This window comes from Cydia pomonella, chromosome 28, assembly GCF_033807575.1.
Source record: "Cydia pomonella isolate Wapato2018A chromosome 28, ilCydPomo1, whole genome shotgun sequence".
NCBI lineage: Eukaryota > Metazoa > Arthropoda > Insecta > Lepidoptera > Tortricidae > Cydia > Cydia pomonella.
The window spans coordinates 1,790,050-1,804,661 of NC_084730.1; the positions used below are offsets into that span (position 1 = coordinate 1,790,050).

General features: G+C 39.4%; 1 protein-coding gene across 6 annotated transcripts in view; it reads left to right on the top strand.

Moving 5' to 3' along the window:
* The window catches only part of LOC133533049 (copper-transporting ATPase 1), a 100,465-nt gene that overhangs the window by 41,053 nt on the left and 44,800 nt on the right, over nt 1-14,612 (top strand). For all 6 annotated transcript variants that reach the window (XM_061871975.1, XM_061871974.1, XM_061871971.1 and 3 more), the window contains 10 exons: nt 230-347; nt 2,402-2,526; nt 3,689-3,810; nt 4,001-4,180; nt 4,818-4,909; nt 5,386-5,494; nt 6,594-6,760; nt 9,680-9,780; nt 11,041-11,169; nt 12,618-12,804. In XM_061871975.1, the coding sequence (XP_061727959.1) occupies nt 230-347; nt 2,402-2,526; nt 3,689-3,810; nt 4,001-4,180; nt 4,818-4,909; nt 5,386-5,494; nt 6,594-6,760; nt 9,680-9,780; nt 11,041-11,169; nt 12,618-12,804 (1,330 nt within the window). The remainder of the gene's footprint in view (nt 1-229; nt 348-2,401; nt 2,527-3,688; nt 3,811-4,000; nt 4,181-4,817; nt 4,910-5,385; nt 5,495-6,593; nt 6,761-9,679; nt 9,781-11,040; nt 11,170-12,617; nt 12,805-14,612) is intronic.

Genomic DNA, 14,612 nt, shown 5'->3' on the forward strand with positions numbered 1-14,612 from the left:
CACTCGAAGAAATATCAAACTTTGCTCTCTTGTTGTACAAATAACTATATTGCACCACAAAGAAAACAAATTTAAAAACAGATTTACAGTAAAGTTTCTCTTGTTTCCGGTAAAATTTTCGTAGAACTTTTCCTACTTCTTGGAAAGTTCCGCAACATCACATCTGTAGTATTTTCTCAGCCTCTACTAAAGCTCAAAAATACTGAACACTATTTCTCTTCGTTCACAGGGAGACGGAGCAGGCCCTGGTGGCGGTTCGAATCCCGATCAAGGGCATGACTTGCCAGTCCTGCGTGCGGAACATTGAGGGCACTATCCGCGGACTACGGGGCGTCGAGCATGCTAAGGTAAGCTCGAAATAACTGGTCTACTCAAAAGACTGGTGGTTTACTCGAAAGACCGGCGGTCTACTCGAAAGACCAAAGGTCTACTTGAAGTACCGGAAAACCTCCCCTCCCTGAAGTACCGGAAAACGGCGTCAATCTTAGGGATAAGATAGAGGAAACCCTCTAAATTCCTATTTTTACCTCTAAAAACAAGAAGTACCCGAAATTTGCTGGAAAGACCTACTGGATGTACATTGAGACAGAGTAGGCTCTGGTGGCGGTTTGAATCCCGATCAAGGGCTGTGTAGACGGCGCTACTACCACAAACTGAGGGCCTACCGTGGAACACAAAAATCGAAATCACTTGCATATTCGAGGGATAGAGAGGCCGATAACGAAATTTCGATTTTCGCGTTTCGTGGTAGACTGTAAACAAACCGCCTTGATACACCAAAGTCGAAGTGGTTGGATAGCCCAAGAGAGGATTTTTGTAGTCAATCGAGCGCGTCAAATTAAGATAGGGCGGATACCTTGCATCCTGTTATTGTCCAGTACCTCCACCAAGTATGAGACCTTAAAACCGAACCGGGAGTCGAGGACAGCCCGTCAGAATAGTAAAAAAACGTTGCCACCTTGAAATACTTGAGCGCGTCAAATTAAGATATGATGGATTAATTACTTGGTAAACATTATTGACTTGGTCAGATTATTATATAGATAGATATTATATATAGATATATATAGATAGATATTATATATAGTAGTTTCCGGTAAACTTCTATTATATGCCGATGACATAAAAGTCATGGTAGATATCAAAACCCCGTCCGATTGCCAGGACATGCAGCATAACCTGGATGCGATATATCGATGGAGCGTTAAAAACCGCCTTTCCCTTAATGTGGCCAAGTGCCATGTCATGAGTTTCACCCGGGCTAGGCTGGGCATACTCTCGAACTACCTCATCGATTGCAAGTCTATATCCCGCACTCATTCTATGAAGGACCTGGGGGTGCTCTTTGATCCTGGTCTTACATTTCATGACCATATACGCTCTCTGGTTGCAGAAGGGTTTAAACGCTTGGGGTTTGTTACACGTAACTGCAAGGACTTTAAGCATGTTGGTGTCTTCAAAGTTTTATACTCTGCTCTGGTACGATCCAAACTGGAAGCAAGCTCGTGCGTATGGAGCCCATACGAGACGACCTACATGCTTATGCTTGAGAAGGTTCAAAAATGTTTTCTGCATACTCTCTTCAAGAAAATGTACGGGTACTATCCGTTCATGTATCCGACGGCTTACTTGCAGGGTGCGCTAGGATACAATGCACTAGCGACGCGCAGACTGTTCGACCAGCTGGTAACAGTGCTTCGTATCCTGCGCGGTCGTCTGGACTGTTCTGAGTTAGTTGGCGAGGCATGTCGACTATTTGTCCCAGACGGGCGTGCCCGGTTTCGTGCTGACCGCCTGCGCCTCTTCGCGGTCCCTCCCGCCCGCACGGTCTCGCGGCGCAACTCGCCCGTTTGAGCTCAATAAGCTCGCTGCTGTGCAACACTCCTGCGATTTGTTTGCGGACGGCTGGACGGTTATTGAGAAAGATTGTTTAAAAATATGCGAGTTACTGACCTGATTTAATTATTTAAATGTTTAATGTATTTTATGACATGACGTGTAGCTTATTTTTATTAGTATTTTTTAACATATATAATTATAATGACCTTAATTATAAGAAATGTAATGTCTTAGGCTAGCCCTGTATTGTTACATTTTGTGGTTACTTGAATAAAATCAAAAATCAAATCAAAATCAAATATAGATATATATAGATAGATATTATATATAGATTATTGAAATGGGCACCATTTCAATAATCTGACGATTTTAGCATTTTTGATTCCATTTAGAAATGACTTACACCTTAAAATAATGTTGGCCGCCTAAATCGAGTAAATCGACGTCTGTGCCTTGGCTTCCTATCAAAAACATGGACTGTTAAAATATATTCTTACTACGGTCTTCTAGATAGATCGGTGGTCTTCCAGCATTACACAATGTGTAAATTTTCTTTCCGCAGGTGGAACTATCAGAAAACGCGGGCTACTTCCGTTATGCGCCGCGAGAGTGCAGCGCGGAGGCGATCCGCGAGCGAATAGAAGACATGGGTTTTGACACACAAGACACCGCTCAGGACGAGACTAGGTAAGATTGTACCTTGGTCTACTGGTAATACCACGGTCTACTGGGAAGACCTACGGTCTTCTCAATAACTCTAGATACTTTCGTTATACGCCTCGAGAGTACAGTGCTGAGGTGATTCGCGAGCGAATAGAAGAAATTGGTGTAGACATACAAAACACCGCTTAAGACGAGAGTAGGTAAAATTGTGGTCTACTAGAAAGACCGATGGTCTTCTCACGGTTATACGTGCAGCGGGTGTGATCTGTGGGCCAATAAAACACATATGCTTGGACACACAGGTTCCACAGGGCGGAAGACACTAGGTCAGGGGTTCCCAAAGTGTGCGCCGCGGCGCCCTGGTGCACCGTAGAAAGTAAAGAGGGGCGCCGTGAGTTCTATCATTATCCGAAACCACAAATATTCGCGGGTACCTCTTTGAGCGCTCGCATCGGTAAATAATATAGCGTCGTGTCACTCTTTTTCGACCGTGATTTTAAATTTACAAGGGCGCCGTTGCAAAATACTAAACTTGTAACTGCGCCGCATGTTGAAAAAGATTGGGAACCCCTGCACTAGGTGATGAAATTGTAGTGCTCAAAATACCATAATCTACTTAAAAGACCGATGGTGTTCTAAAAATCCAGATTACTTCTGATAGACCCCACAGGCAGCCTTTATGGGCTATGTAGCGAGAAGACAAAAAAGTGTATTGTTCTACTTTGCATATGAATAGTCTAATCAAATACACATTGATATACTAGAATGCCAGCTTAATGAAAAGGCCGACGATCTGTAGAATTGATGTCTATCAGAAAGACTGAAAAATTACCTACTTAAACAATAATGTACTGAAATGACAAAGGTCCTTTTGGAAAGGCTGACCATGCTAGATTGTCCACTTGAAAAACGAAATTTCCAGTAGAATTTTAGCCCTCAAGATTATTAGGCGAAGAACCCACATAAATAGACAGATCCGTCTCGTCACACGACGCCGCGCCTCCGACGTTCCGCGCGGTGCATCAGCGCCGTGTGTCCGGTCTAGGGGGATTACCTACACCGTGATACCAAATTTCACGCTACGCCTCCACCGTTCCGCAGCTACGTGGGCTCTTCGCCTTAATACTGAACTTAGCTCCCATTTTCACATTTGTATTTTACATCAAAATTTCTTCTCTTCTTCCAGAAATCTCCTACCGAAAGAAATCCCAACAGATCTGCTGATAGACATGTCAGCTGCCGAGGAGAGCGACGTGCTCATCTTAGTCGGCGGCATGACATGCCAGTCTTGTGTCAACACTATAGAGGGTACGTATTCCTGCACAGGATGCTACAGGATGATTGCATTTGGGATACACTATAAAAGGCGCATATACTGAATAGAACTTGTACAGTTATTAGTCAAATTAAATCGCCTTCATAGCTAGGTAATGTTAATATAGGTACATTGAATACAAAATGTAAAATTTCTAATTTGTGTAAAATATTCCGTTTATAGGTGCTCTAAGAGAAACCCCTGGCGTTATCCACGCCACAGTGGACCTCGCGTCCGGCACAGCGAGAGTCCGGGCCAGCCGCTCTACTCTGACACCTCAACAGATCGCAGACATCATATACGAACTGGGATTCGATACGTCGATCAAGAGCGTCGATGGAGTGGAAACAAATGGAAATAGTGGTAAGAATTGTTATTATCTGTTAAATATATCTTTGGTCTACTGGAAAGACCATGGGTCTACTGGAAAGACCATGGGTCTACTGGAAAGACCGTTGGTCCAGCTAGAGTCCAGGCCAGCGTCTTTACTCTTACACCTCAACAGATCGCAGATGCGCCAGTAGGCTATAATACGTCCATCAAATGTGTTGATTCCATGTTGCAAGTGATATTTTAATTTTATATCAAGAAGAAATGTCTGCAAACGATGCTATTAAGTTTAGAAATATATTAAAAGTAGAAAAATTTAGTTTCTTACATGAGACATGAACTCACGTCCACTGTATCGCTAGCCCAATGCTCTGCTATCTGAGCTACCAAGACCTCACCCAACTCAGCAAATATTTCCACCATATGGGCCTTTTAGGGAGGCACCCTAACGACATCTAGCGTAAGACCCTTACACTTAAACGGCTACCGGAGTTCAAAGTTATATTGAAAATTCACCAGTAAGAATTAATTACTTAATTTATTTCTAAGCTTAATTGCAAGTGATAGCATTTTCAACTGTCTCTGTAAGGTCTTTATTACAAAAAGAAGACAGTTTAGATTAGTTTTTCAATAGTTCTGTTTGTTAACTAAAAGGCTTTTGTCTTTCCAGAACCTAATTCACAAGGCAAAGCCAACCAAGATGCTTCAGGTGACGGCGTGCTAGTCAGACCGTCGCCAACCAAGAGTAAAACACAAACTAATGTAAGTATGAGCGTTGTATAGGCTATGGCGACAGCTTAACATGAGGCGGGCTTATGCTTGTTTGCCATAAGCGAGGTGGTATAAAAAAAACTTGTATAAGAATATTGTTATAGGTACAGGTACCAGATATCATTCACATCATTGCAGCGAGAGTTTAAATTAGTGTTGTTTTCGTATACCAAAAGTATGTTGAACGACAAGTCACAAGGAAATCTCGGAAAGATATCTTAAATATCGTGCATTTTAGTTCACTTATTCATTAATTTGAGGACTACCGTTTTTGCGATTGAAGCTGTGTTCTAGTGCGTTGTGTCGTAAACCCTTTGACTGCCGAAGACGTCAATCAATGCGAGCGGCTAACAACCCTATAAAAACCTTTGTGTATTCTGATAAGGTTCAGGATAGGAGTGGCGTTCAAAGGGTTAAGCATGAGCAGATAACTAGAACGGAACCTGTAGAACAGTTTATGATTTCAGGGCAAACTACCATCAGAATCAGAGTTAACACGATGTACGTTAGAAGTGAAAGGCATGACGTGTGCGTCGTGTGTCGCCGCCATCGAGAAACACTGCTCAAAGTTATATGGTAAGCTGTCGGGGACAGCAGTCTACTGAAATAACTGCAAGCCCACTGTTTGACTGAAAAAACCGTTGGTCTACTGAAAAGACCGCTGGTCGACTCAAAAGACAAACATTTGAAAGGGTCTATCTTGTCAAAAGAGGCTGAGAAAGTGATACACTTAGTGGAGCATTCCACGGGCTGTCCCGTACGGACGTATTTTATTTCCTGTGTTGCGGGCTTTTCTTTCGGATTATTTTCCTGTTCATATTTTTGATCATTAGTCACAGAAAAGGAAACCCTGGTACCTGCAAATCTAAAGAAAATTCACGTTTGTACGGGACAACGGTAGACAATTACATGGAATGCTCCTTGTTGGTTTTTTCTGAAGCAACCACGATGTACGTTAAAAGTAAAATGCATGACATGTGCATCGCGAGTTGCTGCCATCGAAAAAACACTGTGCCAAGTTATATGGTAAGCTGGGACAATAGTCTACTAAAATAACTAAAGGTCTACTGAAAAGACAGCTGGTCTACTAAATTATACAGACAGCTGGGCTAATGGTCTATTTATTAGGATATACATTCCCTGCCTCGACACTAATGTTACTATTTCAAACTTCTGTTAGTTTTTCTAATTTTTTGACTATAACTCCAGGAAGATAAACATGTGTTTTAAAACGTTTTCACATCACCAATTCGGAAAACGGCTTTTTCTTGGCTGCTAGGATCAAAGTGGCACTTTTTTTCCCTGCTAGGAGGGATCAAATTAACACTTTTCTGTTCTAGAACATTATTTTATATTTTTGTGCGTACTTTATTGTAACTAAAATAATATTTTTTAACATCATAATTTCCTCATAGATGATATGAAAAACAGTGTGAGTCACATGGGAGCAAAATTATTTCCATCTTGGGCGTAACACACTTAAATCACTCACTACGCTCTACTTTAGAATCCCGCGCTACTCTCGGGATTCTATTGTAGAATCCTTCGCTTCGTTTAAGATTCAATGTACGCCCTCGCCATAAATATGTCATTTTGCTCCCTGGTGACACGATCTACTATTAATATATGAGAGCCTTAATGAAGTTTTGTTATTAATGTTGTTTATATTATTCAGGTGTGGACTCCGTCCTCATTGCGCTGTTAGCAGCCAAGGCAGAAGTCAGTTTCTCCCCTAGAAAGATCTCCGCCACCGACATCGCTAACAGCATAACTGAATTAGGCTTCCCCTCCGAAGTGCTCAGTGTCGATGACGGAACGGGCCTTAAGGAAATACAACTCACGGTATGACATTGTATTATTCTCAAATATGGACGGTAAAGTCGACTTTCCCAGTTAAAAATTAAAAAAATTGCAAATCGGGGAAATCCTGAAGAAAGGCCAGGTCAAGAGCACCCTGAACCGACGAGCGTGTATGAGGAATGTCATGAAAGTGAAGGAAGCGAAAGAGGTATGTCAGGATCGTAGCAAGCGACCAAATTTTATTTTAGGGACAGAATGAAGAAATAACGGCTCGAAAAATAAAAAAAACCGGCCAAGTGCGAGTCGGACTCGCGCACCGAGTGTTCCGTACAAACCTGTAGGTATATATTATTATATAATGTAACTTAAAATTTACGGTTTTCGCAATTTTTCCTTTATCTGTGCTATAAGACGTTGCTTCGTACCAAATTTCAAGATCCTGAGTTCACGGGAAGTACCCTGTCGGTTTTGATTCCTTTGCGAGTGTCGAAAATTTGCGGCATAAACGGCTGTATCTTTAGATTGCGTTGGCTTAGAAGTTTGATTTTTTGACAGCTCCAAGGGACAGTAGACCTGAGTATTTGATATAAATTACAGCTTGATATCTCCACGCGTTCCTGAGAAAAAGGGACTTGACAGACAGTCAGACGGACGGACAACAAAGTGATCCTATAGGGGTTCCATTTTTTCCTTTCGAAGTATGGAAACCTAAAAAGGGGGCTTGAACAGTACCTTATTGTCAGTAAGATACTATTACTTGGATTGGATGGAGCAGACCCGCTGTATCCGTGGTCTCTGCCTACCCCTCCGGGAAATAGGCGTGACTATGTATATGTATGTATGTAAAAACTTTGCAGTCTCGATTTCCCAACAGCAACCTTTTTCCTCGCGTTGTCCCGGCATTTTGCCACGGCTCATGGGAGCCTGGGGTCCGCTTGGTAACTAATCCCGAGAATTGGGGTAGGCACTAGTTTTTATGAAAGCGACTGCCATCTGACCTTTCAACCCAGAGGGTAAACTAGGCCTTATTGGGATTGGTCCGGTTTCCTCACGATGTTTTCCTTCACCGAAAAGCGACTAGTGAACATCAAATTATATTTCGTACATAAGTTCCGAAACACTCATTGGTACGAGCCGGGGTTTGAACCCGCGACCTCCGGATTGCAAGTTACATCTAGGCCACCAACGCTTTCCAAACAGCAATGTTGCATACAAATTCCATTGTTAGTCGAAATCCATACTTTTTCAAATGTGCAAATGGCCATATCAAATGAAGGCATAGGTCAATTAAACAGCCAAACTCAAACAGATGATGAGTATTTTTCATTATAATGCTAGTTAGTGATATTAATTACTATGAATTCTAATTTGACGGACATTTATTTCTTGTATGATGGCAGCTAGAGGTTATAATTGTTGACTATCATTTGTTCATTTACATGCTGTCGTTGTGGATTTAAGGAGAGATATATTATGGTATGTTTTATAATGAGAGGGCGGAATTCTGGCGGCATTTTTGTCATAGGGACTTCCCATTTATCGACTTCCGACATCTATCATTTATCGATACAATTTAAGAAAACAACATATTGACCAGTTTGGCCTAGTGGATAGTGACCCTGCCTACGAAGCCGATGGTTCCGGGTTCAAATCCTGGTAAGGGCATTTATTCGTGTGATGAGCATGGATATTTGTTCCTGAGTCATGGGTGTTTTCTATGTATTTAAGTATTTATAAATATTTATATATATCGTTGCCTAAGTACCCTCAACACAAGCCTTATTGAGCTTACTGTGGGAATTAGTCAATTTGTGTAATAATGTTCTATAATATTTATTTATTTATTTATTTATTTATATTAAAAAGTTAATAGGATATTTGACTGTAAAAAAAGTAATTTAACTAGATAATATGGACAAAATATGACTATCTATTTCTTTAATAAATAAACTAATGCAACCCTTGTTAACACGAAAATAGAGTTTGAACATGCAATTAAAAAAAAACACTGAACTGAAGTAATTAAATGTGAAATCATCAACTATTCAGTTTTCATTGTTTTTATTCCGTATCTTCATTTCACATGTTCAACTACTCAAAAGTTTTCTTGTTTATCTCTGATCTAAATCTTCTTTAATATGTTGTGTTCTAGTTTTTATCGATTTATGGATATCGATAGTCGATAAATAAGTCGTCGCTAGGACAACTTAAAAATGCCACGAGAATTCCGGCCTCTGTTGATAATACAAAAAACATTTTCTTTCAATATTAGATACAAAATTACATATGTACCTATTTATTTCGATTAAAAATCTTTTCACCACACATGCTGTAATGGTTCTCTTGCATGTTCAAAAACTGACGAAAAAGTTGCATTTTATCCACATGTGTGGCAAAGGAATCTGATGCAAATTTTGAGTTGTTTCCTTATGTGGGCTGGTTGAATTGACTTTTAAATAATGATTTTGAATGATAAATATTTTGTAACGTTCATTTTGATTTGTTTTAGTTTGTTGTTGTTTGATATTTTTCAGTTAGAAATTCCTTGCGTTACTCGGTGGCAAAATTTGTTTAACCCTCGTGCCTTGAAACCCTCGCAACGTTCACGATTCAACTTTTCGAACCACTCGCGACGCCACGAGTGGTTAAACAACAACATTGCTCCCTTGTAAAACAAATAACTAATTCTTGGTATTGTTATAACATTTGATAACATTTGTTTACGTATGTATCTATATTTCCCTTTTGTTAACGTGTACAGTCAAATATATGTTTACGCTTTTACACCCTACGCCTTTGTAAAAGAAATATAACATATTTTTGCCGTCGACTGTACTTCAAATGCATTTAGTCATTTATTCATTCAATTTATATTCACCCACTTATTAATTAATTCATTACTTAAAACTCATTTAATCATTTATTCATTCGATCGCCAATTGATTCATTCAATCGTTGCAGATACGCGGCATGACGTGCGCGTCGTGCGTCAATAAAATCGAGAAGACTGTACTTAAACTGACCGGCGTTGCGTCCTGCTCCGTCGCGCTTACCACCAGCAAGTGAGTATGATGATGATGGTATCCTGTTATCCCTCATCAGGGGCTTTCAGAAGGGATTTCCATTTATCACGGTCCAGCGTGGCCTCCTCCAGCTCCGCCCAGCCGAGGCCAGCTGATGCAGCCTCCTTTTCCACTGTTCGCCTCCAGGTGGTACGTGGGCGATCTGGCCCCCTTTTTCCGGGAATTTTCCAAGTCACCACTTGCTTGGATAGGTGGTTGGCCTTCGTAAAACATGTCCTATCAAGCTCCATTGTCGCGGAATTGGTATTACGCATCGTTACTTAATTTCCAATATGACTTAAATAAATAAAATAAATATTATAGGACATTATTACACAAATTGACCAAGTCCCACAGTAAGCTCAATAAGGCTTGTGTTGAGGGTACTTAGACAACGATATATATAATATATAAATATTTATAAATACTTAAATACATAGAAAACACCCATGACTCGAACTACAGTAGAATTCATTTATAACGACGTCGCTTATAACGACTAACCGTTTTTAGCGTCGATATTATTTACTCAAGTTCGGTCCAATACATAATTACAATACATATGTAAATATCCGTTTTATACGTCATCCGGTTAGTACGACATAATATCGCCGGTCCCTTCAAGGTCGTTATATCCGGATTCTACTGTACAACATGACTTGGAACTACAATAACTGTTTAAGAAATATAACATCTTACGGTAGATGTCGCTAGGGCCTTCCTAAGGCTCATATATGGAGGAAATATTCGCTGTATTGGCTAAGGTCTTGGAAGCTCAGATGGCAGGGCACTGAGCTAGTGATCCAGTGGTTTGTACAAGCTGAAACTGATACGCTTAGCTCAAGCTTCACATTCGCTTAGTAAATAAATAAATATAATAGAACATTATCACACAAATTGACTAAGTCCCACAGTAAGCCCAATAAGGCTTGTGTTGAGGGTACTTAGACAACGATATATATAATATATAAATATTTATAAATACTTAAATACATATAAAACACCCATGACTCAGGAACAAATATCCATGCTCATCACACGAATACATGCCCTTACCAGGATTTGAACCCGGGACCATCAGCTTCGTAGGCAGGGTCACTACCCACTAGGCCAAACCGGTCGTCGTAGTCAAACAAAAATATGAAATTTAAGTACAAAAAAATAAAGTAATATCTTCATATACGTCCGGGGATCGAACCCGGATCGTCGCTGTTAACAAATGCCAGCCTTACCATATATATATTGATATTTTTTTTGCAGAGGGAAAGTTAAATACGACGCTGAAGTTATAGGTCCACGAACGATATGTGAAGCAATCAACAACTTAGGCTTCGAGGCGACCGTCGCCAGCCCCAACAGCAAGGGCGCTTCCAACTACTTAGAACACAAGTGAGTATTATACAAATACAAATACAAATAATTTTATTGAAAACAGTATAAGTACAGTGTTAGCACTTAAAGACTAAGGATTAAGGATAAGGAAAAGTTTACAAATGCCTGAACTAGGAGTTCCTGTGTTTCAGGCAGAATAGGACCATATTAATTAATTTGTAATTATTCACTTAATTATAATTATAAATAGTACACAATAAAAATCTGGTAGGGTGATAACCTTAACAAAATAACTTATTTAAGTATTCTATATCAAAGTACAGTAAGAAATCATTTTACGACTATTAGTAAGTTCTCTGTATCATCGTATGTCATTTTTTGAAGGGCGCGTCGTAGAATATTCTTACAACCAACATAGCTAAGTGGGTATAAGTCTTATTTTGAATTTAACCTGTTGTACAAATAAGGGCCCAAAAAGACAAAAAATCTAGAAGAAAATACGTGTTTTCTTTGTACGGTTTGTATACATATAATATCTTTGCGCCTTATTATATAGTAGTTTCTCCCTTCCCATCCCATCTTGAAGACTATTATCTGTCCCTTCCTTAGTGTTTTTGTCCGCGTTACTGGTTATCACTTTTGGCAAGAATTATATAGTATTGTATATATGTATATATGTAGGTATATAATTATGTAAGTAGTATGTATGTATATGCATTGTCTTGCTGTTGTAGACTTAAATTTTAAGGGTATTTTAGTTTTAATTTAGTTTGCTATTTAGTTTTTTGCACCTCCTAATTAGTTAATTTAAGTTTCATTTCTCCACTACCTAAAGGTTGTCTGGAAGAGATCGCACTGTAGCGATAAGGCCGCATGTTGTTTACCTCTATCTTCATGTATTATATGTGTTTCCATGTACATTTTTTCAGAGGTTCTGCAATAAAGAGGATTTGTATTGTATTGTATTGTATTTCTTGTGTACTTCGTTATCATTCAATTACTGACTTATTCGTTCATCACAGATGTCAACCACTTAGGGAAAAACGCCAATTGAAAACTCACGTCACCATTTCCACGCTTTATGATCCTTTGAATGCTACGGCTGTTGTGTGCGGTCAGGGAGTTTTCAGAAACTATTGTTTCAATTAATACCCAATTACCGTAAGTTGGTAAGAAAAGTTATCGCTGTTTTGTAACGGCGATTAAGCATTAAATGTTTATGGGAATGTACTTTTTGCCTTTTTTACATTGGAATATCGCTTATAGTTTATAAAATGAACATCAAAACCAATTTTTTATTGAAAATTAATGCTTAAAATTCCCGTCATCGTGAACTTTATCGGAATGCTCGAATGGAATGCTCAGTTGACGTATGCGCTTTGGCGGGCAAAGCAAGATGTGTAAAGTCTTATGAAAATTACGTACTTGAAATCCTTTTTATTAAAATATTTCAAGTCCATATGAGGGTACTTAATCCAAGATCTGTCTTTTGTTTTATTTTCCAGAGAAGAAATAAGAAAATGGCGGAACGCGTTCCTAATCTCTCTCCTGTTCGGTGGGCCCTGCATGGTGGCCATGGCGTACTTCATGGCCAGCATGGGCCACCATCATGATCCCAGGGACATGTGCTGCGTGCTGCCTGGCCTGAGCTTGGAGAACCTCATCATGTTCCTGCTGGCTACCCCCGTACAGGTAGTTACTATTAGGATTTCATTCACTTGCTCTATCATTCATTCTTTCTAATTTGTTCGTGAATACAAACTTATTCTTTCATTAAATCGTTCATTTATTTGTACTATTTTATTCATGAATTCACATTTATTCATTTATTTATTTATTCGGCGACTGGTCTGGCCTAGTGGGTAGTGACCCTGCCTATGAAGCCGATGGTCCCGGGTTCAAATCCTGGTAAGGGCATTTATTCGTGTGATGAGCATGGATATTTGTCCCTGAGTTATGGGTGTTTTCTATATATTTAAGTATTTATAAATATTTATATATTATATATATCGTCGTCTAAGTACCCTCAACACAAGCCTTATTGAGCTTATAAATCATCATAAATAAATCATTTTTTTAGCTTTCTGTGAGACTTAGTCAATTTGTGTAATAATGTCCTATAATATTTTTATTTTCATCCTTTCCTTTTCATTAATTTATTTATCTCTTGTAATCATTCATTGTCATAAATTCATTCATTTACCACTGTAGCTTAAGTCTCAATGAGCTACAGGGTCCGCTTACTATGAGGCGAAGTTCAAAAACTAATGCATGCGCCAGTTGACCTCAGGCTCTTTAAAAACCCGTAACAACACTATTAGGGCAATCAGTTGCAAGTATCTATCCTCATAAGGCCCAAGGTCCTACCTATAGGACTTATTCAGTTCGACGAAATATTAAATCATATTCAATTGGAACAGAGTTGCATTTATTTTGCTCAGTTTTCAAACAAAATAAAATCAACTGTATTACACATACCATAGGTTCCAATTTTAGTGGCAAATTTTTTATTTTGTTTTTTATTTTATTAATTCAAATTACAATTTGAACCTTACAGCTATTGCCAAAGTGACACAAATTGGAACATATTAAGCAATTTTACAATTTTAAGACACAATTATGATACACACATTTGTATGGCTTGGCCTTAGCAGGTTAGAGAGGTATGGGCATTGTAAGAGAGGTATGGGCATTGTGAATGTCATCTCGCTTTGTGTGGTAGGGCACAGCACAGTGGACGTCATTCCAGATCTAGAGCAGAGCCCAACTGGGGAAGTACCTCCACCTTACAGAAAACCGCAGCCAAATAACACTAGACCCTACTCATAGTGTTGTGTTCCTGCCGGTGAGTACGGTTGCCAGAGCTCAACGAGGGGGGATGCTAGGGTCGGCAACGCGCAAGTGACTCCTCTGGAGTTGCAGGCATACATAGGCTACGGAGACTGCTTACCATCAGGCGGGCCGTATGCTTGTTTGCCACCGACGTAGTATAAAAAAAAGTTAAAAGGCTATGGTGTCTGAACCTGGCTCCTTCATGCCACTTCTCTACTATTGGGAGCGTGCACGACTGTCACGCAACCTAGTGTCCGCAAGTCTAGGGGAAAACGTCAATTCACTACATCTTATTAAACTACTCCAAAAATAAAAACTACTGAACGGATTTTCATACGACTTTCATCTATCAATAGAGTGATTCTTGATGAAGGCTTAAGTATATAACTTGTTAAGGTTTTGTGTAAATTGTTTGAAATATAACGATGTTTTCGGAAAAAATCATGCTGGCTAGGAGCTTTAATCGAAAACGCTGCCTAATCCGTTTGAGCTATAACAACACAATGTATGGTGGGGTTGTTTCTCATTCGTAGGTCTACAAAAAAGTCCGCGATGTTAAATGTCTATCTTTTAAGGATAACTTACTATATCAATTCGTAACTTCTAGAAAAAGATCACGTAATATGTGGCATTTGCAAAGCTATTTACATGGACACATTATTAACAAT